General features: G+C 39.0%; 2 protein-coding genes and 1 long non-coding RNA gene across 4 annotated transcripts in view; 1 reads left to right on the top strand and 2 right to left on the bottom strand.

Annotated features, from left to right (window-relative positions):
* Positions 1 to 19,737, top strand: part of LOC110260274 (uncharacterized) — a 29,407-nt gene extending 9,670 nt beyond the window's left edge. Inside the window, exon 3 of the long non-coding RNA XR_002343262.2 lies at positions 18,605 to 19,737. This is a non-coding gene — a long non-coding RNA (uncharacterized LOC110260274). The remainder of the gene's footprint in view (positions 1 to 18,604) is intronic.
* The window catches only part of PHF3 (PHD finger protein 3), a 1,103,753-nt gene that overhangs the window by 414,743 nt on the left and 662,644 nt on the right, over positions 1 to 26,366 (bottom strand). The gene's annotated exons all lie outside the window — the stretch shown is intronic.
* On the bottom strand, positions 1,786 to 25,857 carry GPRC6A (G protein-coupled receptor class C group 6 member A). 2 transcript variants are annotated; one of them, XM_021089187.2, is made up of 6 exons: positions 25,584 to 25,857; positions 23,520 to 23,823; positions 20,351 to 21,187; positions 12,507 to 12,719; positions 10,468 to 10,591; positions 1,786 to 7,716 (listed from the first exon to the last, which is right to left on the bottom strand). In XM_021089187.2, exons 1-6 carry the CDS (start codon positions 25,775 to 25,777, stop codon positions 6,602 to 6,604), a joined length of 2,787 nt encoding a protein of 928 aa, XP_020944846.1. In that variant the 5' UTR covers positions 25,778 to 25,857; the 3' UTR covers positions 1,786 to 6,601. The 2 variants fall into 2 exon arrangements, with proteins under 2 accessions (XP_020944846.1, XP_084814495.1); XM_084958369.1 differs by lacking the exon at positions 20,351 to 21,187.

Here is a 26,366-nt window from a genome sequence, read left to right as displayed (position 1 = left end):
AATTACTTGAGATTTTCCTATAGAGGACTCTTGTTGTGAAGGCATCTCTTTGCTGTGTTCAGTCTTCCAACTCTCCACATTGTTTTCATGCTTGGCCACTCATTAAAGCAGACAGGCAGCCCATACATGAGTTCATCAGGCTGTTTGTTTTCTTACACATGCTCTCAGCATAAGCAATCCGGGCTGGTGCTGGCGGGGAAAGCAGTTCCAGGGTGTTAGGTACCATGGCTTCCTCAGTCTCATTGCTCTGCCTTCTTCAATCTGCAGAGTCCATCTCTTGGTCCAATATGGGCTGCTCCATTGCTGCACAGAAGTCAGTAAGAAGGGGGAAGAAGTAGGGAAAGCCATACCCCTTTCCTTTTAATGTCACAATGGAAGTGTTACTTATCACTTCCAGGTTTAATTGTTCACGTGCTCGTTCTCCATCCTACTTTAACCCAGCTTTTGAGGATTATGCAATTAATTGTTTTCTCCTCTAATTTTCTGGAAGTCTAATTTTGCTGAAAATTTTCTGGAAGTCTATTTTGCCAGTTTGGGGGGGTGGTTTTATACCAAAGCCAGAGTGCATAGATAATAATTATACTGGGACTTTACTCTTGGGATCTTCACAACCTGGGCTAATCAGCTTCTGATTTCCTCCTACCAAGAAAAGTTGTGGTACAGTGTGTATCATTTCCCCACCCCTGCATTTTAACAATAAAAGATTTTAGACTGTGTGTCTCTGTGAGCCAGAGAAGGGAATAACTCTATGGGTCCTTTTTTGCATGTTCATTTGCTTATTTTTATTTTCGTATTTCCTTATAATATTTAGATATTGCTTTATGATAAAAAGAGGAAGTCCTTTATTTCAAAAAAGTAAAAAAAAAAAATCTTTGACCTGACACTCCAGTGAATTCAGAAGCCTCAAAAGTGAACAGAAAAATGAAAAATACAGTAGGGATTCACTTAGTTATTTGTTTCACGTGGTAGCAAGGAAGTAGCTTTGGGTTCAAATGATTCATTTAATTTCATAAATTGAGTAGCATATTTTTTTTCTCCTGGAATAATTGTCAAAAGCTATATAACTGTAGTAAAACTCACAACTCTTATGAAACAATATTCCTTTTATTGTTCTATTGGCACAACAGTGCTGGGATGTCTGTTTTGTGTGATCACATTCAAGAATCTGGAAGCTCTCCCACAGCTTTGCTCTCGTGTCAATAGGAGAAACTGTTTTCATATCAGCAGGACAGTGAGCCAGTGAAATAACAAAGAGAATACTCATTTCTTTTTTTTTTATTTTTTGTCTTCAATTTTAGGGCCGCACTCATGGCAAATGGAGGTTCCCAGGCTAGGGGTCAAATTGGAGTTGTAGCCACTGGCCTATGCCACACTCATAGCAATGCCAGATCCGAGCCATGTCTGTGACCTACACCACAGCTCACAGCACACCGAATCCTAACCCACTGAGCAAGGCCAGGGATTGAACCTGTGTCTTCACGTTACTAGTCAGATTTGTTTCCACTGAGCCACGAAGGGAACTCCAGAGAATGCTTGTTTCTTAACCCTTTCATGTACCTCAGAATATTTTACACACTTAACAATTTTGTGAGATATTATCACCACATTGTATGGAAATACATTGAGGCTAAATTGTCACCTGGGATTAATATCTTGGTTCTTTTTATTTATTTGGAGGTTTTGTTTGTTTGTTTTTAACACTCACTCTACTTTGAGGTAAGACCGTGGAAGGTCTTGCTTAGCAAAGTAGGGGAATTTATACTTAATTCTGAAGGCAGTAGGAAGTTATTACTTTTTTTAGGTTTAATTTTATTGGAGTACAGTTGACTTAATAATGTTGTATTAGTTTCAGATGTACAGCAAAGTGAATCAATCATACATATAAACATATCCATTGTTTAACTATTGAGTAGATTTCTCTGTGCTATATAGCAGGTTCTCGTTAATCATTTATTTTATACAGTAGTTTGTATATGTTGGCCCCACCCTCCCAACTCGTAACTTCCCCCAGTGGTTTCACATATGGTAACATAAGATTGGTTTTGAAGTCTATGTTTGTTTCTGTTTTATAAATAAGTACCTTTGTATCATTTTTTCTAGATTAGGGAAGGATAGTTTTGCAACTAACTTGAGAATGACTAATCTGGGATGATGCATTCTTTGTATTAAAAGGAGAACCTTGGGGCAGGTAACTATAGTTGGCATCCTCCAGCAACAGAGGGATGAAGTCATAAGAGCCTAGATTGTGATGATGATAATAGTAACAGTACAGGGGAGAGGAAAGAGCAATTGAGAGAGCTGTTACTAAGGAAGAATTGAGTGCTCGGTGCAAAATGGTGAAAATACTAGAATGCAAACTCCTTGCTTGAGAGGAAAGAACTTGTTCATTTTTATCATTTTTATATTCCCCATGCCTGGTACATAGTAGACCTGTTAGTAGGAAAAAATATAATAAAAACAAATAAATGCAATAAAGTGTAATAGGTGCTATAACAGAGGCAGAAAGGAAGGCTTGGTAGAAGGGGAGGTGCTTGTGTCTAGTGGAGCAGCTAGATGAACGAGGAGTGGAGAGGACATCAGGGCAGCTTGAGGAGAGGTGGGGTCTGGATACAAACAATGTTCAGGAGAGAGGATTAAGATAGCAGAATAGAAGGACTGGATCTCAACTTCTCTCCTAAAAACAACAAAATTCACAACTAAAGGCTGAGCAATCTCCACCCAAATGGACCGGAAACCTTAAAAAAGATACCCTACTCCAGAAGAAAAAGAGGAGGCCACATCAAGAGGTAGGAGGGGCGATTTCACTGTATAAACAACCCCATACCTTCCAGGTGGGAAGCTCCACAGACTGGAAACTAACTGGTTCACAGAGACTCACCTACAGGAGTGAAAGTTCTGAGCCCCACATCAAACCCTCACCTGTGGGGATCTGGCACTGGGAGAAAGAGCCCCTGGAGCATCTGGCATGGAAGGCCAGTGGGGCTTGTGCGCAGGAGCTCCACAGGCCTGGGGGAAACGGAGACCCCATTCTTAAAAGGCACACACAGACTTTCACATGCACTGGATCACAGGGCAGAGCGAGGTCTCCATAGGAATCTGGGTCAAATCTGACTGCAGTTCTTGGAGGACATCCTGGGAAAACAGGGGTGAATATGGCTTGTTGTGAGGGATGGACACTGAAAGCAAAGCTCTTGGGAATATTCAGCAGCTGTGCCTTTCTCTGGAGGTGGCCATTTTGGAAAAATTTGGCCCCACCCATCAGTCAGCACTGAGAAGCCCCAGGGCAAACAACAATCCAGGTGGGATCACAGCCCCACCTATCAGTAAACAGACTCCCTAAAGACCTCTCAGGCACAGAACTGCCTCTAATCTCATCCAGAGACTAAGCCCCACCCACCAGAGGGATTAGAATCAGCTCCACCTACCAGTGGGCAGGCATCAGCCCCTCCCATCAGGAAGCCTACAGCAAGCCCCCATACTGACTTCAGCCACAGGGAGGCAGACATCAGAAGTAAGAAAGGCTACAACTCTATATTCTGTAAAAAGGTCACCACACCAAAAACCTCTAATAATGAAAAGACAAAGAACTATAACTCAGATGAGGGAGAAAGGAAAAACCCCAGAAAATCAGCTAAGCGATGAGGAGATTCTCAGCATCCAGGAAAAAGACTAGATTGTTGATGCTAGAGATGATGCAAGACATTGGAAATAAACTGGAGGCAAAGATGGATAACTTACAGGAAACACTGACCAAAGACATACAAGATATAAAACTTAAGAAGAGATGCAAAATACAATAACTGAAATAAAAAATTCACCAGAAGCAGCTAACAGCAGAATACAGGAGGCAGAAGAACAAAGAAGCGAGGTGGAGGACAGACTAACAGAAATTACAGATGCAGAACAGAAAAGAGAAAACAGATTGAAAAGAAATGAAGAGTCTCAAGAGAACTCTGGGATGTTAAAGGCACCAACATCCGTATTATAGGGGTGCCATTAGCAGAAGAGAGAGAGAAGGGGACAGAAAAAATATTCCAAGAGATAATAGCTGAAAACTTCCCTAACATGGGAAAGGAACACTCACTCAAATCCAGGAAGCACAATGAGTACCATATAAAATAAACCCAAGGAGGAATGCATCAAGACACATATTAATCAAAGCGACCAAAATTAAAGACAGAGAAAATCTTGAAAGCAGCTAGGGAAAAGAAACAACTAACATACAAGGGAATCCCAATAAGGTTATCAGCAGATTTTTCAGCAGAAACTCTGCAGGCCAGAAGGGAGTGGCATGATATACTTAACGTGATGAAAGGAAAAAACCTCCAACCAAGATGACTCTACCCAGCAAGGCTCTCATTCAGATTTGAAGGAGAAATCAAAACCTTCACAGATAAGCAAAAGTTGAGAGAATTCAGCAACACTAAACCAGCCTTACAACAAATACTAAAGGAACTTCTCTAGGCAGGAAAGAAAAGACAGCAACAGGAAACAAAAATGCGACAAATGACAAGGCTCACCAGGAAAGGTATATATACAGTAGAGATACGAAATCATCCATGCACAATTATACCACCAAAATCAGAAATCATGAGAAGAGGTGGGTACAAATGCAGGACACTGGAGATGAACTTGCAATTAAGAGAACAACAATTTAAAACAATCTCATATACATATAGACTCTTCTATCAAAACTTCAGAATAACTGCAAACCAAAAATCTACAATTGATACACAAACAAGGAATCTCTGGAGAAGAAATATATCTCATAGTAAATAAGTGCATAATCCAACATGAAAGGGGTCATTTGACATTATTCTTGGAATGCTGAAGTCTTCTTAGATCTGATTCTGATTCCCTTTCTATCAAAGAATTTATGATAATTATAATTAAATAATGCAACTGTAAAATTAAATAAATTACAAAAAAATTGTCCAGTAGCTGGCCATTTCCCAGGCAGGAAGTGGTAGATGTTGGTGCCAGACTTGAAGAGGCTGAGCATTGGGATAAGGAGTTTTGACTTATTGTAGGAGGAGTATTGACTTATTTGACAACTGAGTAACATGAAGAGGTTTTTACTGTAGAAACATATCTCCTGGAAATGAGTGGCAACATTTATTCTAAATGTTTAGAATAAAGCATTGAGAGACCAGAGTCAAATGTGAAGGCTATTGCAATAATCTATGAAAGAAGTGATGACAGCCTAGATTAAGGAAGTTATGACAGGGGTAGAGATCTTGGCAAGGGTTTGCTAAAATGCAGGAATTAGAAAATAAAAGAAAGTAGAGATGGGTGAAGCAGATTGTGGAGTTAAGGGTGAAAAGGATGAATCTCAGGGTTCTGACTAGCCTAGTGGTAGTGCAGCATTCTGAGAAGTGGAAAACAGGAGGGGAGGAGTTGGGAGAAGGAAATTATGGATTAAATTTTAGGCATACTGACTTCGAAGTGTTAGAGGGACAAAGAGGTGGGCTGATTAGAGAATGAACTGGACCAGAGATGTGGTTTCGGGAGTTGTCTGGATCAAAGTTAAGACATGAGGATGATGATATTGTAGCAAGGCTCTCATTGTGTTGAGGGAAAGAAGATTTAGATTGAGGAAGGAACTCTGGGGAATACCCACATTTAAGAGGCAAGTAGAGGAAGACTTGCCAGCAATGGAGACCAAAACCCAATGGTCAGGGATGTCAGAGTAGAACTAAAAGAGTCTTTACATCAGGTTGAGAAATAACTGAAAGCTTTAAAAATCACAGAGGGAATGAAGAAGGAGAATTTCAAGGAGGAAGAATTATACCATAAAAATACCATTAAAAGAGGGTGAATGCTTTAAAATGAGCATTGGATTTGACAGACAAAAAGCCTCAGGGAATTTTTCTGTGAACTGGTTTTGCAAAGTGGTACAATTAGAAGCCAGATTTCAGTGGTCTCAGAACTATTGGGTCACAAGTCCATCATGGCACTGTTGTTTCAAGCATGCAGTTATGAAAAGGAGGGAGAGAGCAGTAGCTAAAGAGAATGTCAGGATCATTGGAGACAATGTTATTTTTTATGTTTATCCATTTTGTAAGGATGGGATTGATGTGAAGGGGCAGGAAAATCCTTATCACCAGCCCTGACCTGTTGTTCCCTGAGCTTGGAGGCTTACAGCCATTTGAATACCTTTATATTTAGCATATCACCTGGCACATGGTAACTGCTCAAGTGCTTGTTTAGCTGAATTGAGCGGATGAGGTGGGAAAGTAAAGATGCCCAGGAGCAGAGGAGAACCCACAGAAAGGGGTTTGAGAAGAGGATGGAATAAGGATGATGCATTATGGGCTAATTTTGAATAGAAGAGGTACCTTTAACTATGGGCCCAAGAGGAAGGAGGTAAAGACTGGGGCAGATGGAGGTGGTGAGGAAGGAAAGGAGTCTCAGGTTGAGGGCTCTATTTTCTTTGTTAAACAGATGGTTGAACAGAGGGAGTGTTCAAGCAAAATTTGGTGAAGATAGCAGTAGTGAAGAAATGTATGGGATATATTGACTTGGAAAGTAAAGGCACATCCCTAAGGCAAAGACCCTAGAAACATTTTATGTTGGAGTGTACCTTCTCTTAAAGACTCATTCAGATACTTGAAGTTCTTTTTCGAGGCAAAGCATTAGATACATATGTAGCATTTTCTCTGCATACGCATGCAAATGCTTGTGCCTGAAAATCTTCCCTTTTCTGCCAGGCTGCAGACTTGCCAGCAGAGCTGCGACTGGTTGTTGTGACATTGCTGTTGGTGGTGTCCAGTGAAACATGACTCACGGCAAGACTGCTTGCACAGTGGGAAGAGTAACTGTAAATCATCTTGAGAAAGGCAGATTTGGTGTTAGTGTCTTGCTTACAAAGAATAACATAGCATTTGGGGAAGAATGTGCAACATAGGATCCCATAGTTAGATATCAAAATAACAATGATCTCCACAGCTGGCAAGTATTTGCCAAAGGTGGTAGTGTAGATGGGGATGAATGTGATCCAAGCTATGAAGTAAATGAGCATGCCAAATGTTATGAACTTGGCTTCATTGTAATTCTCAGGTAATTTCCTGCCTTTGAAGGCAAATATGAAGCAAATGAAGGCCAGGATGGCAATATAGCCCAGCATGGTGCCAAATGCAAGGATAGATCCCTCCTCACATTCTAGGATAATGACTCTGGGCAAGGAGACATTCTCTTCCACAGCAGGTGCTGCGAAGATTAGCCAGAGTGTGCAGATGACAACCTGGATCCCTGTGCAAGTGAAGACGATGGGGATGGGTTTATAGAGGCACTTGAGGAACTTCTGCAACTTGGGATCAAAGCTGAAGGCCAGCAAAATTTTCAGGGACTTCATCAAAATGCAAGAGATGCAGAGAGTAAAGCTGACACCAAAGAGCATCTGCCTGGTTTTACACGTGAAGTTTTGTGGTTCTCCAATGAAAAAACCTGTGCTGGCAAAGTTGAGGAAATGACAGAAGAGGATTACATAGCAGACTGTTAATCCCCCGGAGGATTTCACAACGGGTGTGTTCAGGTTTCTTGTAAATATTATGCCGATGGCCAGAACAAACACTATTCCTAGTAGAGAGAGCGCCAGGAGCAGGATAGCCAAGGAGTCATTCCAGTTGAGGTACTCCACTTCCTTTTCAAAGCACATTGTGCTCCTTACAGGGGCCCAGTGAGTTTCATTGTTGCATAAAAGGCAGTGATCCATATCTAAAAGACAGAGGAGATTCAGTTACACTACAAACATTTAAACTCGGTGGTTGTCTGCAATACTACAAATGAGACTCCTCATAATCTGACTGAAAAACGGATATAGATGTGTCACATTGGTTACTTATTAATATAAAGCGTTCACACAACACAAAGAAGGTGAGAGAGAAAGGGTGATGGTGAGGGAAGAGGAAGAGGGAAGAGAAAAAAAGGAAGAGAAAAAGCCGTCTAGGCTGTTAGTCTTTAGGAAATGAATATACTCAGGATAGATGCTAGCCTCTTTGGAACCAGACGTATCTCAAACTCTCCTTCAAAACACTTGCAGTTCCTGTAATCTTCAATAAGGTTATTGAACTTTCTGAGCCTCTTTCCAAATCCTTTTTTAAAAAGTAGACCTTGGGAGTTCCCTTCATGGCTCAGTGGTTAACGAATCCGACTAAGAACCATGAGGTTGCAGATTCGATCCCTGGCCTCACTCAGTGGGTTAAGGATCCGGTGTTGCCGTGAGCTGTGGTGTAGGTTGCAGACGTGGCTTGGATCCCATGTTGCTGTGGCTCTGGCGTAGGCTGGCAGCTACAGCTCCTATTCGACCCTTAGTCTGGGAACCTCCATATGATGTGGGAGCGGCCCTAGAAATGGCAAAAAGACCAAAAAATAAAATAAAAAAATAAAAAAAATAAAAAATAGACCTTGTCTCACTGAGATGCTGCCTTCAGTGAGATAGTAATTATAAAATGCCTTGCTTAGAGCATATTAGACACTTAATATGGCAGGAGCTACTGTTATAAATAAGGCTGCAGTTCCTTTAAAAACAGAGACAATATGGCTGGGCCACCCTAACTGCTCTCTGAAAGCGAGATAACACAAGATTGTAGTCAGTGACAGCTGGTGAAGAATTAAAGTTTAGTTTTTTCCCCCAGAGGTTAGTAATATTGAGCCTCTCACAAGGCAGTGATAAGCTGGAAAGTGATTTATGCCGATCCTGCCTGCAGAGTGGCATAAAGAGTTGATGTCAGAGGGGCTGTCTGGGAATATGATTGCATTTGTCTCCCCATTCCTACCCCCTAAAGATGGAGTCCCAGCTTCTTTCAAAAAGCCTCTCGCCTATCATCCAGTTGATTACATTCCACGGTGCCTATGTTTTCTTCATCAATGTCAAAGTCAAGTTGTGTTTCTGTTTATAAGCTTCACCACATTTCCAGCCTCCTTGTCTTTCTAAATCCTAATTCCTACAAATATCCATTCTTCTCTGTCTTCCCCTTAACCGCTGCTGCTAGCATCTGCCATTTCATGTTCAGTGAACATTTATTGGCCCTGTTTATGCACAAGAGCTGTGTGCTGGAAACATAGAGAAGAATAGGAGATGATGTCTTTTCAGCTCTCCTGAAATTCTTGCTTTTCCTCCAGAGTTGTGCTCGTCTTCTACACTTCTTGGAAGTAACTTGTCCTGGTTTTCAAAAGAAAACCCAGATTGTATCTTGAAAGACTCCTATATCTTTTTTTTTTTTTTTTCTTTTTAGGGCCACCGTTAGCATGTGGAGGTTCCCGGGCTAGGGGTCAAATCAGAGCTACAGCTGCCAGCCTACACCACAGCCACAGCAATGCCAGATCTGAGCTGTGTCTGTGACCTATACCACAACTCACAGCAACATCAGATCCTTAACCCACTGAGCGAGGCCAGGGATCAAACCCATAACCTCATGGTTCCTAGTCAGATTTGTTTCCACTGTGCCACAACGGGAACTTCAAGACTCTTATATCTTTATGAGAAATAAATGCTGTGTACTCTCTTGGTGTTTTATTTATCCCACTTAGCCGGCAGTTGCTGGATACCATATTGCCTGGAATATTTTCCACTCAATTACTTCATTACACAGCACAGCCCTCCTAAGGTTGAGATAAATGGCATGTTGATGAAACACTGATAGAACACTGTTGCAGTTTTTTACATTGGGACACTTCTCTTCTTGGAGCCAATAAAGAAAAAGAATGAACTTTTGGGAACTCTTTTGGCTCTGGGGTTCTCAGCTTTTATAGAAGGTGAGTACGAATACTACAATAAACCGGGGAATTTAATGCTTTTCAACTAGGCTTAACTCCAGGAAAAGCACTCATGGCTCTTTTTAGGACATCAAAGGCTGCTGACCTCACTCTTGTTCTTTACTTGTGTATTTTGTTCTGATCTTTGCAAATTGTTAAAAACAGGTTTGGCAGGTAATCAGCGAGGAGCACCTCATCTCTGCCAGTGGTTCCCCTCTTCTTCTCATGAAAGGTTCTTTCTTCTTAGGCTTCGCTGTTAGCTCTTGGTAGGAATAGCACAATCTCTAGGATAGGCACACCTCTGGGTTTTCATCATATTCAGTTTAGTTAATTCAACATATATTTATTTATAGATATTGTGCTCAAGTTACAAGTCAAGCATGTCTGTGTGGGGCACACATGGACAAAAATTGGCAGAGAACGTGTATTAATGTAAGAGGTGCTGAGAGGAAGTCCAGTGGATGGGATGACATTTTCCCTTGGAAATAAAGCTACTTTTATATCTGTTACGTATTGGTTGTGCATCTGCTGCTATACTAGGGCAGATTTCATGATCAAATGAAATCTCACTGGAATTTAATCTAGCAGACACATAAGACATCTTTTATTTTTCAAATAAAAAAATAAATAAAATAGACTTCATATAAAAAAATTGGCCTATGAGACATGGGTCAGGTGTGTCAGTGTACATATTGTAGTGAGTGTAATTACCTGTCTGATTACTATAGTGATTTTCAGGACAGTTCGCACATTCATAGCAGCAGATGTGTTGACTTTTTGTGATTTTCTTCATTTGCCCAGGGAGGCATTCCTTGGAGCATTTAGATTGAATTTGCTGCAAAGAGAAAAGAAATCCCAAATAGTTTTTTTTTTTTTTTTTCCAAAAATTCATCCTAAAAAAAAAGTTTATCCTGTTTTCGACTTAAAAGATTTATTTACAAAACAGTATTTTGGTCTCTTTTTTTCATAGTGTAATAGAATTGTTTTCTTTTCTGGAGGAATTTCAACAAGTTTAAAACATAGAAAATAGTTCAGATAGTGAAACTGCTTAGGAAGAACACAGTTTTTGTCACATTAATACATTTGTAAGCAAATAAGGAAAATTAACTCTTAGAAAGTCCCTAGCAAAGGCAAAATGTGTAGTGGTAGAAGTAAAGAAAGAAGTGATGTTTGGAAAATTTCAATCCTGTGGTGTATAAAGAGTTCAACTATATAAGAAAATAGTAAATTATTGGATTTTTGTATTCTTTTGAAGAAGGTTATTAATCATGCTATCCAAGGAGCATGTCCAATCTAAACTTTAAAAAACAGGAAAATTTTGATTTAAAAACCCATTAACTTACTAGTTAAAAAGATAATGCTAGATATATAAATAATATTTAAATCATCCAGAGAAATTAGGTTATAATTCTGCATGTCACAATGTGAGTCACACACAGCATCCCACTTTTATGGAACCCTCTGTTTCCAGTATAGCTATTACCTCCTTGTATTTCAGCTTTTTTTTTTTTTTTCATTCATAATCCCTAACTCATGGCACATATTGTGAGATAAAAAATTACTGTCTTACTCTTACCCTGGGGAAGCCAAAGCAGAATGAGGCTTTCTCTAGATTCTCTTAACACTATTGCTAGCCTGGCACAAAGTCCCTAGTTAACTAGTTTTTCCTCTGGGACCTGAAAATGACCTGACTGAGAGAGAAAAGTAGCCAACATTAGTAGCCTTGTGTTCAGAAGAGATGGCTTTCTTCCTCTCACCACAGCTATTGCTGATCTGGGTTTTCAGCTGGCAGGTTATCTGCCTTATGGATTCCCCAGGGAAAACTTTTAATCGGAAGTATCCACACTCCTGTATCATGCTCAGAAGACACAAAAGGATTTGACTATGAGATAAAGTTGTACATCATTAGGGGGATAAAAGCGAAACCCTTCTTCCCAGCAACACAGTTCCTTCTCTCTCCCCACATAAGAGACAGACAGCAAAGACCTTCTAAAGTCTAGTATTGGTAATTTGGGACTATCAATAGGTTTAAGATTGTTTGGTATTGTGGATTATGGGTTTTGATGACTTACAAAAATGCTGATACTCCAACTAGCCTGCATATTGACAAGTGAATCTTGAAATCTGACCTAGTTGATTCACATAATGTTGGTTCCTACTACCTCCCTGAATTATTTCTGGGTGTTTCTATCAGAAAGGAAGACTTGTCCCTCTTTTCACTGTTGTCAGCCCCTTCCATTTAGTCCCTAAAGCTCCACTCAGTTATCCGTTATCCCATCATCTCCCCCTCATTAAGTGTCTCCCCTACAAAGTCTGGAGATGTCCTGTCACAAATAAAAACAGCCCTTCTTGCAGAAATTATATTAATGCTCAGTAGCATTTAGGACCCACTGTAGGTTAGAGATCGTGAATTTCAAGTGAGAATAGTCGGCAAGGTAGGTTTTCTATTCTTTTTCTTTTTTGTTTGTTTTGGCCAAGTTCAGCTACACGGGGGCTACACTGATTAGGCAGAGAGTTTACTTTAACCAGAACTATACTTTGGTCCAATATATATGATGAAGAGAAAGAGATGGGCAAGGGGATTGAGGGTGTGTACAAGGGAGTGATATACAAGTTGACCATGGAATTTAAGGAGGGAAGCTGTAGACAGAGAACAGGTGGTAGGATCACTGGAGGTCCTGGTGGGGTCAAGAACTTTGCAGTTGAATTACCAACTAAGTTAAATACAAAGCAGCCAGTCACAAAATTACCTTAAGATTCCTGAACTCATTTCTTGTTTCTTGGTCTGTGACAATGAAGACATCATTCTTCAGGTCATATTGTGCCAACTTGGTGATAGTCATGTGGCCATCAATCTCCTTCCAGAGCACAACATCATATCCGGTATTCATATCTCCATGGGCATCAAAATGAAATGAGCTCCCTCCATCCATGAATGTCACATTTTTCAGTACATGAAGTAACTAAGAAAAATATAAACAGAAACAAAGACTGATAGAAATATTTTAAGTATATCAGTTACCCTAAGTATAATACTACCTTACAAGGGATATCACCTAAAAATTAGAAAAAGGACATTCTGGATCAGTGAGTGTGGTAACTAGTTGAGAAGGTTATTAACCACTAGGCAACAATTTGAGAATTGTGGCCTCATTTCCACCAAAATCTTCCTCTGTAAATTTGAGAAAGCAAGTTAATGTTTATGAAGGTAGCGTCTCTAGCCTATAACATCTGAGCATCTTTATTTTTCCACCTTGCAAAACTTCGGAATGAGTCCTCTGGGGCAGATGCCTGGGCTCTGATTCTAGTTCCATGTTTCATTAGTAGTATGGTCTTGACAGTTACAATATTTTTCTAGGCTTTGGCTGAGGTAAAAGAAACCTACCTAATGGGATTATTTTAAGGATTAAATGTAATTATGCATGTAAACAATTTAGCCCAGCATCTGGCATAAATTGAGTTAATAAAGTTTAGCTTAATGCCTTTAAAATACCTGTTATGGGGTTCCCGTCGTGGCTCAGTGGTTAATGAATCTGACTAGGAACCATGAGGTTGCAGGTTCAATCCCTGGCCTTGCTCAGTGGGTTAAGGATCCGGCATTGCCATGAGCTGTGGTGTATGTTGCAGACGTGGCTCGGATCCCGCAATGCTGTGGCTCTGGCGTAGGCTGGCGTCTACAACTGCTATTAGACCCCTAGCCTGGGAACCTACCTCCATATGCCTCAGGAGTGGCCCTAGAAATGGCAAAAAAGACAAAAAATAAAAAATAAAATAAAATACCTGTTATTAGTTAATAGGGATATTGTAGAAATAAATAAAAATACTTTGAGTCTATCAACTAATAATGTCACCTGATATCCATATATTACTTGCTAATATTCAAATCTGTGATGTCCTTTTACTCCGTGACAACTCAGTGAATGAAGCAGAGCTGGGGTCCCTTCCTCTTTTCTCAGAGAAGATCCCAGCCAAGGGGTGAAGTACTTTGTCTGGGGACACACATCTTGACTTTCATTCTGGGGTCTTTCCATTGCACCGAAAGATATATCGATTTCAAATCTCCTCACTGCTTTTTCCCACCTGACTGAAATCAATCATCAGTGTGCCATTTGGAGTTAAGGAAAGCAGGAAAATTCATCCTTCCTGTCTGGAGTCACAGTCAGCCTGGGTCTCTGAGTAGGCAATCCAAATCTGTAGTTGTCATGCTCACCATCCTTCTGTTGAAGGCTAAGGGGACAGAGCTGCAGAGCTGGGAGACAGTCCAGTAACAATAGCACCACACCCTGCTCTTGGGGCATGTACTTCAGAGTGTCCCTGCCTGAGAAGTTAAATTGATGGGCCTAAGATAACTGCTAGTGCCTTCCCTCTAAATCCATACTTTATTACTCATTTGGTGCAGATCTTATCATCTCCAATGGCTTTCAAGTCTGTTTCAGTAAATGAGAGTATAGTAAGGTGACCTCTCAATTCTATTTCCAATTTAGTTCAGAAAATGATTTTTTTTAACTTGAGAAGAAAGAAATATAATGAAAAATTACTTTCTTGTCACTTAATTTGTACAGTGAGAATTTATATGCAGGACAGCTAGAACACAAAATGTTTTATTGACAAATGAGGTAGCCATATTGAGTTTGCACTGCAGAGAAAGAATACTGGACTGAAGGAGAGGAAAACAGCAGTTCTGACTCCACTGTTAGCTTGATATATAATTATGGCTAAGTAAAACACATTGGGCCCATGCCTCTAAATCTGTGAGGCTTATGTGGCTTTTGTTGGGTGCAAAGTCTATAGAACAAGGCAGAAATTATTCTCTTTGAATCGAATTATACTTTTTCTATTTTTTCTCTTTTGTGAATGTTCCTTTCATTTTTTTTTTTTTGCAAATAGAATATAAGAAAAGCAAATTGTATTTTAAATAAATATGTTACCTACAATGGTCATGTCAATGACCAAATATCACTTTAGCAAAATTTTAGTGTGTATACTTAGGTATATACATTGATTTTTTTCTTAATTAGTATTGTTTTAAAGAAGCAAGATATCAGATCTAACATGGTAGAATTAACCAACAAAATCTTATTCCAGCAATTGCCTGGAACAAAAAATATGGAGGGAAAAAAAATAGAAGTAAAGCCCCACCTTCAATGTTCCCATGTCTACGTGTGTATTGATTTTTCTTCTGTTCCATCCATAAGCCCCAGTTACTTAGTTCTTTTGGGAGCTTTTCCTCTTCCATTCTTTTATTTGAACTATAATTTCCACCAGTTTTTTCCTGCATTTAATTATGTTTTTACAGAGTAAGTCTCTAGCATATATACCTTCTGTAAATAATGTTAACAATGTATGATGTAAATAAACTAGTATAATTCTGTTTGTCCTCTATGGGGAAGATAGTGGAAGCAAATAAAATGGTGCTTTCATTACTTGTTAAATATTCTATCAAAGAGTTGCTCTCGATTAAGGTAAATTTTGAACATTAATGCTACAGTTAATAAGCTATTAAAGGCTTTTTCCACCCATTATTTTTCAGAGACTCTGAACCTCACTGTAATTTGATCCTACAAAGTTTAGAGAGTAGGATTTGCATTTCCATGATTATATAATTCACCTCTGTATGGTAATGACCTGTTTTTGAGAACACAAGGCCAGGAGGCCACTCCAGTTAAGCTGTTGTGGTTGATGTTGTTTTCCATGTCCCCAGCTGCTCTGCTGTCCACTGCATCGCCATGAGTGAGTCTGTGCTTAGGAAAAGAGGCATCTACGTAAATTAGAGAATAGCAGAGAAATCATACTTCTATCTCTTGCATCTGCACCTTATGTCTTTTTCTTTTGTAAAGTTTTCCATGGTGTAGCAAAAATCACACTGGACTAAGGCTGGGACAGCTTCACTGTTAACTATTTCAGTGACTAGAAGTCAGACCCTTACTGCTGAAGTCCCCTCTGTCGCTAAACTGCTTCCAGTCTCAGTCACCAATAACACTTCCTCTTGCCAGTTCTCCAGGATTAAGTGTAGTGAACATCACTCTGTGGATTTACCATAGCATTTAAAGATTAGAGATGATGTATGTCAATGCTTAGTATAGTAGACCTTAAAAATTAATTCGTTATTATTTTCCTTACCACTCCAAAATCATTCCCTTCTTGGACCATCTCTCTTCTGGCTTTCAGACAACTACACTTGAATTTATCATAATTTCAAATTCAATTATCTCCAAAATAGAATGCGTAGTAATTCTTCTCCCCACCAGACCTTCACTTTTTTCTCTTTCCATCTCAGCAAATGGCATTGGTTGCCCCAAAAATTTAGAACCATTTGCAACATCTTTGCTTCTTTCTGTCATATTTTACATCCACTCTGTCTCCAATTGCTCTTCATCTTTCCTCTGAAGTATCCATGTATATTCCTCTCCATCTTCCTTGTCGCACCCTTAGTACCTGTGGTACTTATACCTGTAATATAAAGCATCCTTATTGTATGTCTGGATTTCCAAATTAGTCTTTCCCTGTCTGTCTTGTGTTCCTCTAATCAATGCACATTGCAGTAAGAATGCTATTTCTATACTGGGAAGCAAGTCACATCACTCTTCTGTCTAAAAATAACTTTAATCAGGAGCTCCCTAGTGGCCTAATGGTTAAGGATTCAGTGTTGTCACTGCTGTGGCTCGGGTTTGATCTCAGGCCAAGGAATGTCCCTATGCTGTGGGTGTGACCAAAATTTTTTTAAAATAAAAATAAGGATAGCTTTAATTGGCTCCCCTTTGCTCTCTCAAGTCCAAGCCTTTTAACATAGCTTGCGAACTTTCTATTGGAAGAATGGTTTTTGAACCAGCAGTATCAGCTCGACCTGAGAGACTGTTAGAAGTGCAGACTTTCAGGTTCCCCATACTGGAACTACTGAATTAGCTTCAACATGAAAATAAGATTCCCACGTAATTTAACTGTCCATCCAAGTTAGAGATGCTCTGATTGATAAGGCCTTAATGATGGATGCTTCACTCACCCTCCACTTTCCTTTGCCTGTAATTTCTACAAATGACTCCAGTTCTAAGGCAGTATTTTCTGCTCTCTAAAGATGTCTTGCTTTCTGTCACTTCTGTGACTTTACTGGAGTATTTCTATCCTGCCTAACTCCCGCTCATCTATCACATTCACCAGAGATGTCATGAACTTGGAGAATGTTCTCTGAATTGCTAATACTGGATTAGCTGCCTCAATTATACGCTTCCCTGCCATCTTGTATTTATATGGAACATTACAATACGTTATTCTGCACTGTAATCAGCTCCTTAATTGTTTCATTGTAAACCCCACTAGACATGTGACTCCTTTAGGACGAGAATTGTCTTGTTCTCTATAATATTTTCAGCACTCAATACAATGGCTGAAACACTGAGACATCCAACAAATATTTGCTAACTAATTGTGTGACTAGTAGTTTGACTGTTATACATTCTCTCATCCCACGTACATCACATCCTACCTTGTATATCATCCAAAGGAAAGGAAAGCAGGAAAATCAAAATCATTATTCACTACAAGGAGGTGGCATCCTCACACATAGGAGAAACATTGAAAAAATCTGTTGAGATGAAACTAAGTAGGTAAGTAAGACTGTGCAGTCCCTCAATTCTGTTCATGGATATCACCAAGTGAAGAGCCAAAGGAAAGATTATCCTCAAATTTTGGAGAAAACCAATTCCTTTAAAGTTATTTGAATCTAAAACCATTCAGAAAGTATTTTTTAAATACTAGTGAATTTTGCCAGGGGACAAAATAATTTTTAGGAATATATCTTTGATTAGTGACCCTAAATGTTGCTGATCTTTCAAATTTGATGTCTATAGAGATTTCTTTATAAAAAGACAATTGTTTGCATTATTTTTCCTTCTGAATCTGGCACAAACGTGGCTCACTCACTCATGATCAAAAGAGCAAGGCAGGCATCTGTTCCTCCTTTCCAGTCTGTTTCTGTTTGTTTCTAGATAACCATGCTCCCAGGGGAATACAGACTGATCCCAGGCTTCTAGTGTTTAAATAAAACATTTTAGAAGACTCTGCTTCGATTATACTTTCTCAAGATTTAGCCTCAGCATGTTTGAGACCTATTCCTGATGTAAAACACTTTCCCAGGTCTCTGGTGGATAAATAGCTATTGCTATTTGTATTTCTCTTTCCTTCTGAGTGTCTTTTTTTTTTTTTTGTCTTTTTGTCTTTTTGTCTTTGTTGTTGTTATTGTTGTTGTTGCTATTTCTTGGGCCGCTTCCGCGGCATATGGAGGTTCCCAGGCTAGGAGTTGAATCGGAGCTGCAGCCACCGGCCTACGCCAGAGCCACAGCAACGCGGGATCCGAGCCGCGTCTGCAACCTACACCCCAGCTCACGGCAACGCTGGATCGTTAACCCACTGAGCAAGGGCAGGGACCGAACCCGCAACCTCATGGTTCCTAGTCGGATTCGTTAACCACTGCGCCACGACGGGAACTCCCCTTCTGAGTGTCTTTATAGCTTCTCCCCTTTATCTGATTTTTATTTTCTCTGCATTCCTCTTTCTCAACCTCTCATTCTTAAAATTTCATGTGGTAATTTCCACTTAACTTACAGGTTTTATTTTATTTTATTTTATTTTACCAGTCTTTCATTAAAGTTTTACACTTCTAAGAGTATGCTTTCAAACAGGCATCTTAAATCACTAGACATATAATGTTTAGCAATAATAAAAAGGTTTTTACAGCAGGATAGCCCTGGAAACCTCATATATATATACACACACATATTTATGTATGTATATTTGTAAGGAGAGTTTTGATTGAAAATAAAATTCCTAATCTCTGGTCTTACCTCTTCCTTAGGTTTTGTTGCCTTGCATTTACAAGGTGAAAACTAGTTTCAAAATGAGCAACTTAAAACATCCTATGACCATCATATGATCCACTCAGATGTAAGCTGATCACCTCAGACTTTGGAGCTTGTGTTTATGGGTGTTTAAAGTAAAAATGACACAAGTAGAAATAGCCTTTCCTGGACACTCACTTTTGTGATCAGAAGAATTGGATCTTATTCCCTTTTACCTTTTTTTTTCCCCTAACAGATTTAAGATATATTTTGGGGGAGTATGATTCTGCCTTAAGACAGACAAGTTTGGCTTTGAATATACATGATTGAAAAATTTGTTTTAAAGGAGTAAAATTTATCATATAAAGCAGCAGTTTGCTTTTAAATGCCTCGTGTATGGACATTTTAAAAACACCATGGGAAATGTTCACTGAATAGGGCCACATTAAGTTGTTCGGGGGTTTTTTGGTTTGTTTGTTTTTGTTTTTGTTTTTGGCTGCATGTGGAAGTTCCCAGGCCAGGGATCCAACCCCCACCACAGCACTAACCCAAGCTGCTCTGCAGTGACAATGCCAGATCTTTAACCCACCACACCACAGGGAAACTCCTGACCACATTCATCTTTAATTTGAGTTTAACCCACAGAGCTATCAAAGAGGAGAAGGGGAAAGACTTCTTTTACATAATTCATGTTTCATTTAAACCTGAGATATGGCAGGAATTGTTATGACTGACCCAACAACACTCATGAATAAGACTGGGTCCTAGGGAGACTGCCTTAAGTAAGACTCATAACTGGAGGCATTGAGACTACAACCACCAGAGATACCATGAAAAGCAAGAGGTATGGAGGCAGAAGATCCAGACTAGAGTCATACTTCCGGTACTTTTATCTTCAGTTTCCTTATTCATAGTGTTTAGCAATAATAAAAAGGATCATTAATCATGCCTGGCCTTGTATTTGTTAAGAACATTAAGAGAGATAATTAATATGAAGCTTTAAAAAACTGCAAGATCAGATACAAATCCATAAACCAAAGGAGAATAGCACTATCAACAGAATCTTCTCGGAAAATAAAAGAACACAACTTTGATGGGTTAGAGTTGGAGGTGAAGGTAAAATAAAAACTCAATTATCCTTAAGAACAAATAATTGACGCCAATGATTATTCTCTGGGACTTCACCTCTGGTGTCCTGCCCCTCAGTAAGCCACATCTACGCTCCGCTTTCCCCAAGGGACCCTCTGAGTCCCGCAGCTGCAGTCATCTGTTGAATTGATTTATGCTGCATGATCTGAGGTGTCCATACACATATCTGGCAGTTAACTGGGTCAGTTGGCTTGGACACTTAACTTGTGGTTTTTACAGCAGGATAGCCCTGGTAACCTCATACTTTGCAGGAACATTGTGACCTGACCTATGTGGATAGCTACTAAGAACAAAGGAACCTGACACCAAGAAGTTTGTAATTATTAGCCACGCCCCTCCCTCAACTTGCCTTTAAAAATGCTTTACTGAAACCCTTTGAGGAGTTTAGGGCTTTTTTGGGCACAAGCCACCTGTCTCCTTACATCGTCCTGCAATAAACCTTTCTCTGCTCAAAAAAAAAAAAAAAAAAAAAAAAAAGAACTAAAGATAGAAATGCAGATTATTCAAACACTGGAAATATCTACTTATTAAAAGCGGTTTATATAAATATTTGTAAACTAAAGCAAGGAAGGAAATGATGGTAGAAGAATTTTCTCAAATGTGTGAGTTAGTACCTCCCATGGTTGAAAGGCATTGGGGTTCTGACAGTCTCGAGCTTGGCACAGATCCCGAATGGCATATCCAAGGGCAAACACTGCAAGCTGAATACTGTGGACAAATCCCGGCTCAGTGTAATCCCACAGGAAGTCATTTCTCAGGGAGAAGTTCCTTTCTATGTCCTTGTTAGCCTTGTAGGCCAAAGTCCCCTGAGAATAGTTGGAAATGCACTGACTCAAATCACTGTCCTTAGCATCTGCACAGGCAGCCAAGAGCATGGCATATTCATTTAAGGGCTTGTTATTATCACTGGGAAACATATGCAGATTTTGAAGAAAGGAATGGAAAGAGGACATGTTCCCTCTTCTAAAGGTAAATCCTACAACTTTACCAATCCTTTTAACATTAGGAATGGTAGTTATCTTGGTGGCTGTTGACCAGTTATCACTAGCAATCCAGATCTTATTTATATTCCTTTCAATGGCTTTACTGAAGAGATTGAAAACATGGAATTGACTCAGAAACACCACAATGACATTAACTTGGGCTTCTGCTATGATTTTCTCAAGTGCCTGATTGATCCTGACTTCAATGGTATTATCTGAGAGAAAGGCCGGGAGAACTTCTTTGAAGGCTATGCACACGTTATTTGCCACAGCCTGAATTGTAAAAGTGTTGAGAGCCAGTCGTCCATAGTCATCATCTGTGGTTATGATGCCAATCCAGTTCCAGCCAGATTTCCGAATCAGTTGGGCCATTGCTTTAGTCTGGTAGAAGTCACTGGGCACAGTCCGTAAAAATGAAGGAAATCGAATTTTGTCACTCAGGGTTTCTGCAGTTGATTCATAACTCACCTGGAAAGGGACAACATCTTTGTTACGGTGTTGATGAGCTGCAGGTGGCTATTCATAGTAGGTGTGCTTCTCTTTGATTTCTGTGAGTTTCCATAATATATTCTAAATTCTTTGATCCCTTGTATCCTTTACCTCTGAGGGACTACTTTATAAATAGCTTAAATCATGATATTTAGAACCTGGTGATTTAGTCAGTGCTTTTCAATCATTTAATACTGTTTGAATAGTAGAAGTCCTTCAAGATTCTACCTTATATCTCCACCCACATGCCTATGTCCATTTCTATCTATCTTATATTTCAGGCCAGAGACAATAGTGGATATTATTTAAAGACTTAGAGATAAATATGGGAAAATACAGCCAGTCAAAGGAGCAAAATGAATTTTGGAACACTTTGTTCAAAATTTGTATAAACAACGACTTTGGTGATATTTATTCTAGGCAAAATAAAGCATCCAGACAAATAATCATCTGTTTAGAGGTCAGAATTTTTTTTTCTCTAAAGGACCACATGTAAAATACTGGTCAGTCACATATAGTCTCTGGCTCTCTGTCTCTCTCTCTCTATATATATAGTATTTTTTGTTATAATCTTTTTAAGAAGGTAAAAATTATTCTTAGTGTGACAGCACAAGAGCATGAGAGCCACATTTGACCCACAGGCTACAGTTTCCTGACCCCTAATCTACTCAAATGGACAGCAGCGTTTTGGGAAACCTACCTAAGGTGTGCAGAGTTTTCCCTAATTTACAGCTCTGGAGATTTTAGTCTAAGGAGAGTTACCATCTTCCACAGCTGCAATTGCACTGTACACTTTGTCAGTGATTTTTTTTTTACTATTTAAAGCAGCTACATGGTAATGCAGGAAGACAATAGGCTTTGGAGTCCAACAAACTGTTAGAATCCTGACTCTAATAAATTTGGCAAAGTTAGTTCACATTTCTTTGCCTGTTCAATGACATGATTCTTGTGAAGATTGAAGGAGAAAATTTATATGGATATTAGCACACAGTGGACAGTCACTAAATCTTAGTTCCCTTCCTGGTGCCTGACATTGCTATGCTCACCTTCACTGTGCGACTTGGGCCTCTGTAAAATCACTGTTACCTATGGAGGGCGTGCTCTCCTATTGTGTAGTCTACCATGGAAATTACAATTTTACATTAAATAACCCTTGTTAAAAAATAGTCTACTTTTCTTACTTGTAACCTAACTAATCTTACACATAGTCTAGAAATTTGGGGCCAAAGCCTCATCTCTGAGCTATTTGGGGGAATAATTCTTTTTGTTTGTTCTGTTTTGGACTTAAGCTTTTTGTTATCAAACTCACTAGGCTATAACAGAACTCTCAAGAACTGTACTCATTTAGTCTACTTCCAGAAAGTTATATATTTCTTATGCATAAATGTATATGTATTTCTATCTGTTTACTTATATCAGATGGTCATTTCATTTCTTGATAATCTGCAATAAGCCTCTTCTAACTTTTAGTTTCTAATCTTTGCTGAGCTTAGAAAGCAGTAACCTAGTGAGTTACAGAGTGATGTGATATAAAAGTTAGTAGCTCAAAATCAAAGCTAAGGGAGCTTGTTTGACTCTGAGTAACGTGAAGGAACTTAGTGCAATGCTCTCTAATATGTGCTTTTGTCTTTCAGAGACCATTTGCTATTTCCTGGTTATCAGCTGGCATTATAGGAAGCTAAGTAGTTCCTCAACTCTTCTCAAAGCCTTTCCATCATACTCAGAACAAAATTGCAAACCACATCGCAGCTTACATGACCCAGCCCTTGTCAGTCTCTACAAATTGGTCTTTTACTCTGCTTCTTTCTGCTCAAACTGATTTAGCCATATTGACCTTTTGTTATTCTTTGGACATTTCAACTTTTCACTTACTGTTTTCTCAGCCTGGATACTCTTGTTTCCTCCCCCATCTTCTCTTGGCTGTCTCCATTCGTTCAAGTTTCAGGCTAAATGTCACCTCCTTGAGAAGTCTTCCTTGACTTCCATACTCCCTTACCCCCCACTTCCCCTTCAATTCTGTTCCTAATAACTGACTGATGTTATTTTAGAAACAAGGTAGTTGAGGTGCCCAGAAATTTCTGTCTTATCCAAGTCATGCTGAAAGCTCTCAGGAAGTAGACCTGACAGACTGAGGGGTGACTACTCCTTGGTGCTTTGATTACTATATTATCTGTAATAGCCTAGCCTCTCTTTGACTGAAGAGAAAGGTTGAAGTCAAAGCATCTCCGAAACACATTTTCCAGACTATCCTGATCTTTTCAAAATAAAGAATATGACCAAATCCAACACATAGAGCTAGAATAAAACCCACCTGTGGTATAAGCTGTAAATTCAGCATCCTGGAGACTGCCATGGTTATTTCTGAGTAGCCAGCACCTATGACCGCCTTTACCCTTGGCGTGTAGCTGGAATAGTCACACTTAAACTCCACGATTTCTCCAGAGCTGTTGAACTTAGAGAGAAACCTCAGAGCAGCTGCCATTGCCACAGTGACATCTGTACAAGTGTCATAGATTTCATATCCTAGTTTGACACCAGATAATAGTGTTGAATTATTGATCATCTCAATGCTGTGTATCATGGCAAGAGTTTGAAGAAAATTTGATATTTCAAAGCTGTTGAGAAACAAGTTTTTTTTTTAAATCAGAACATACTTCTTCTACAGACATGGTGATATCCTATTTTATTTTCATTTCTGCCTTATAATAAATTCCTGAATCAATGAAGGGGGGATCTGTATTTTATTTTTTTAAATTTTTAATGGAAAATTTTCTGAAAGGTATATAGGAACCTACAGTTTCTTACATGGGGTCTTCAGAACAGGATTTAACCCTTTATTGATTAAATTTGGGATCATTTGGAGTATTCAATTTAATATTCTTCAGTATACTGTAGATTATCTGATTTTCGTTCCCTTTTGTAGTTAGATGCCAGCATCTTATTGTTATCCAAGTATCTGCTTTTTTAGACTTACTTTACTTTTCTGATGCTAGTCTATTGTGGTTAGAAACCAGATTAATAAAACTTTTAAGAATTACATATAAAACAGGCCCTGGATAAAAGCCCAATAGCTTCCTCCTAGGTAATGTGCACTATTTAAGTTCCAAGGCACAGATATTTCCTCTTTTAGTGGGTTTACCCAGTTGATTTCTGGACCTGTGATTATTCTAGAGCACTGAATTGTTTGATTACTGATCAAGTTTATCTCACCCACCACTATATACAAAAGGTACCTAATACATAGTAAGAATTCAGTAAGTATTCTTAAGTGAATAAAAGGGGATATTTTTGTTCAGGGTTTTGATATTTTCAAGTTTCTTTTTAATTCATTGATTTATGATAAATTGCTAATCAAATAATGCTATTTGTCATTGCAGAGTATCTAAATGTGGAGTTTGGCAAATGAGCATTAAATTTTTAAGTTAAAGAAAGAAACAAAGAAGAAAGAAAGGTTAAAGTGATGATCTGTCTAACAAATAAAATGTGTGCTGTTTTCAGAGTCCACCTCATGTTAGTTCCATGAATATTCGAAGCACTTTGGTATTTACCTCAGTATCCCTCATGCCTAGACTAGGGCCTCGGTAAAGCACATATTTGATCAGTACATGTTCAGTGTTGAATAAATGCTATTCTCTCAAGGAGTGACAATAAGGTGAAAGGATGTTCAGAGATTTTTTTTCCAGAATAATTTGCTTATTGGTCAAATGAGCCTTTTTAGCATTTTCCATCCTTATTTTTTGGCCTATGATTATGCAGTCATTCTTTGGTGCCAATTTAGTGCTCTGAAAATCTTAATTAATTATTTTGGGGTGTTCACTGGTATTCCTGTTAATCAGTGATTAATATGACAGTAGCTCAAAGTGCCCAACTTATGGGGAAAATGCCAGGAAGGAGTCTTTGTGAAATGTGGGGTTACATTTTATCTGAAAGCATTCATAGTGTTGAAAAACATGTCAGTGTAGATAAAAATGTTAAGTCTGTTTTAAACAAAGGATTACATAAAGATCCAGGTTTGAAACAACCCATGTTCATGAGAGATGAAAATACAGATGTGCTGTATATGTTTGTAGTGGACAGGCTACAGTGTCTTTTCATTGGTTTTATCGCGTGACTTCAGGGGTTATTCGTTTTAGGCAAAATCCAAATAAATAATTTAATGGAAAGCATTCATTGCCTCTATACTTGGAAGATGATTACACATGTAGTGCTAATATGTGTCTCTTTTAAGGAAGAATTGCAAGACTATATGCAACTTAAAAATATGAGCTTACATTTTATTAAAATAATTTAGATGTTAATACAAATAAACATTTACATGCCCTAGTCTTATGGTATAATCTTGAAGTCTAATTGTGTTCTTTGAGGCTTTACTCACCCGACACATTTCTGGATCTCTGGTCGCCTGGGGTAGTCTTCTGAGGAAAGCATTTTTTCATGAATGGCAAACAAACCTCCAATTATGATATGTCCTGGAGAACTGGCAGCCATAAAGTCGTCAGGGGCCTGGCAAGGCTGGCGAGTAGCAAAAATAATCACAAAACAGGTAATCAGTATGATCAACAGTGCCATGTTCCTATCTCACTTGCTCACTTCTTGCAAGTTCTTAGGGACCATGGAGCTCACAGAGTGCCAGGAACATGCTTCCTATTTCACCTGTAAACACTATGGAAGGTATAGGACAGTGTCAGGGGCCAGAAACAGTCAGTGTTCAAATACTTGATGACAGTCATAACAGTTCTTCACCAATGAGAGCTTATCAGACTCTCATACCCCACTGTTGATGTGTGATCACAGTTACTCCAGGTGTAAGCTGACAGATTAGAAACCCAGCTCCTCACTGTGATACACTCTTTTACTCCACTGACATGTCAAGGCTTTTATAGAATCGTCAAGAGGGAGCCGTTTGGGAAAGTTTTCCCCACTGCAGAAACGGACAGTTTTGCATTTTCACGGGTATCACATTCAAGGCACAAAAGCTGCAAAGTTTACAGACTGTTTAGAAAAAGAGAATCCCATATTTATTTTTCCGGAAAAACTCTACGTAAAAACATGAAATTCAGCTAAGTTTAGATATTTATCACCTCCAGTTTACATGTGTTAGAAATAAAGAGTTTCTGTGGTGATGGGCAAAACAAAAAAATGAGGTGAAACTTGTCTG

This window comes from Sus scrofa, chromosome 1 (genome assembly GCF_054392235.1).
Source record: "Sus scrofa isolate SSC_HxYL_T2T_F1_AM1 chromosome 1, Sscrofa_HxYL_maternal_Yorkshire_Landrace_v2.0, whole genome shotgun sequence".
Classification (NCBI taxonomy): Eukaryota; Metazoa; Chordata; class Mammalia; order Artiodactyla; family Suidae; genus Sus; species Sus scrofa.
The sequence above is the reverse complement of the archived record's forward strand: the minus strand, read 5'-3'. Positions and strand labels throughout refer to the sequence as shown.

Excerpts from the sequence above, each read along its gene's own strand:
- GPRC6A (XM_021089187.2), bottom strand. The coding sequence starts at position 25,777 with ATGGCACTGTTGATCATACTGATTACCTGTTTTGTGATTATTTTTGCT. Across the intron at positions 21,188-23,519 it reads ATTTACAGCTTATACCACAG|GTGAGTTATGAATCAACTGC; the intron begins GTGGGTTTTATT and ends GTCCCTTTCCAG. Across the intron at positions 7,717-10,467 it reads TCACTATAGTAATCAGACAG|ATATGGATCACTGCCTTTTA; the intron begins GTAATTACACTC and ends TCTGTCTTTTAG.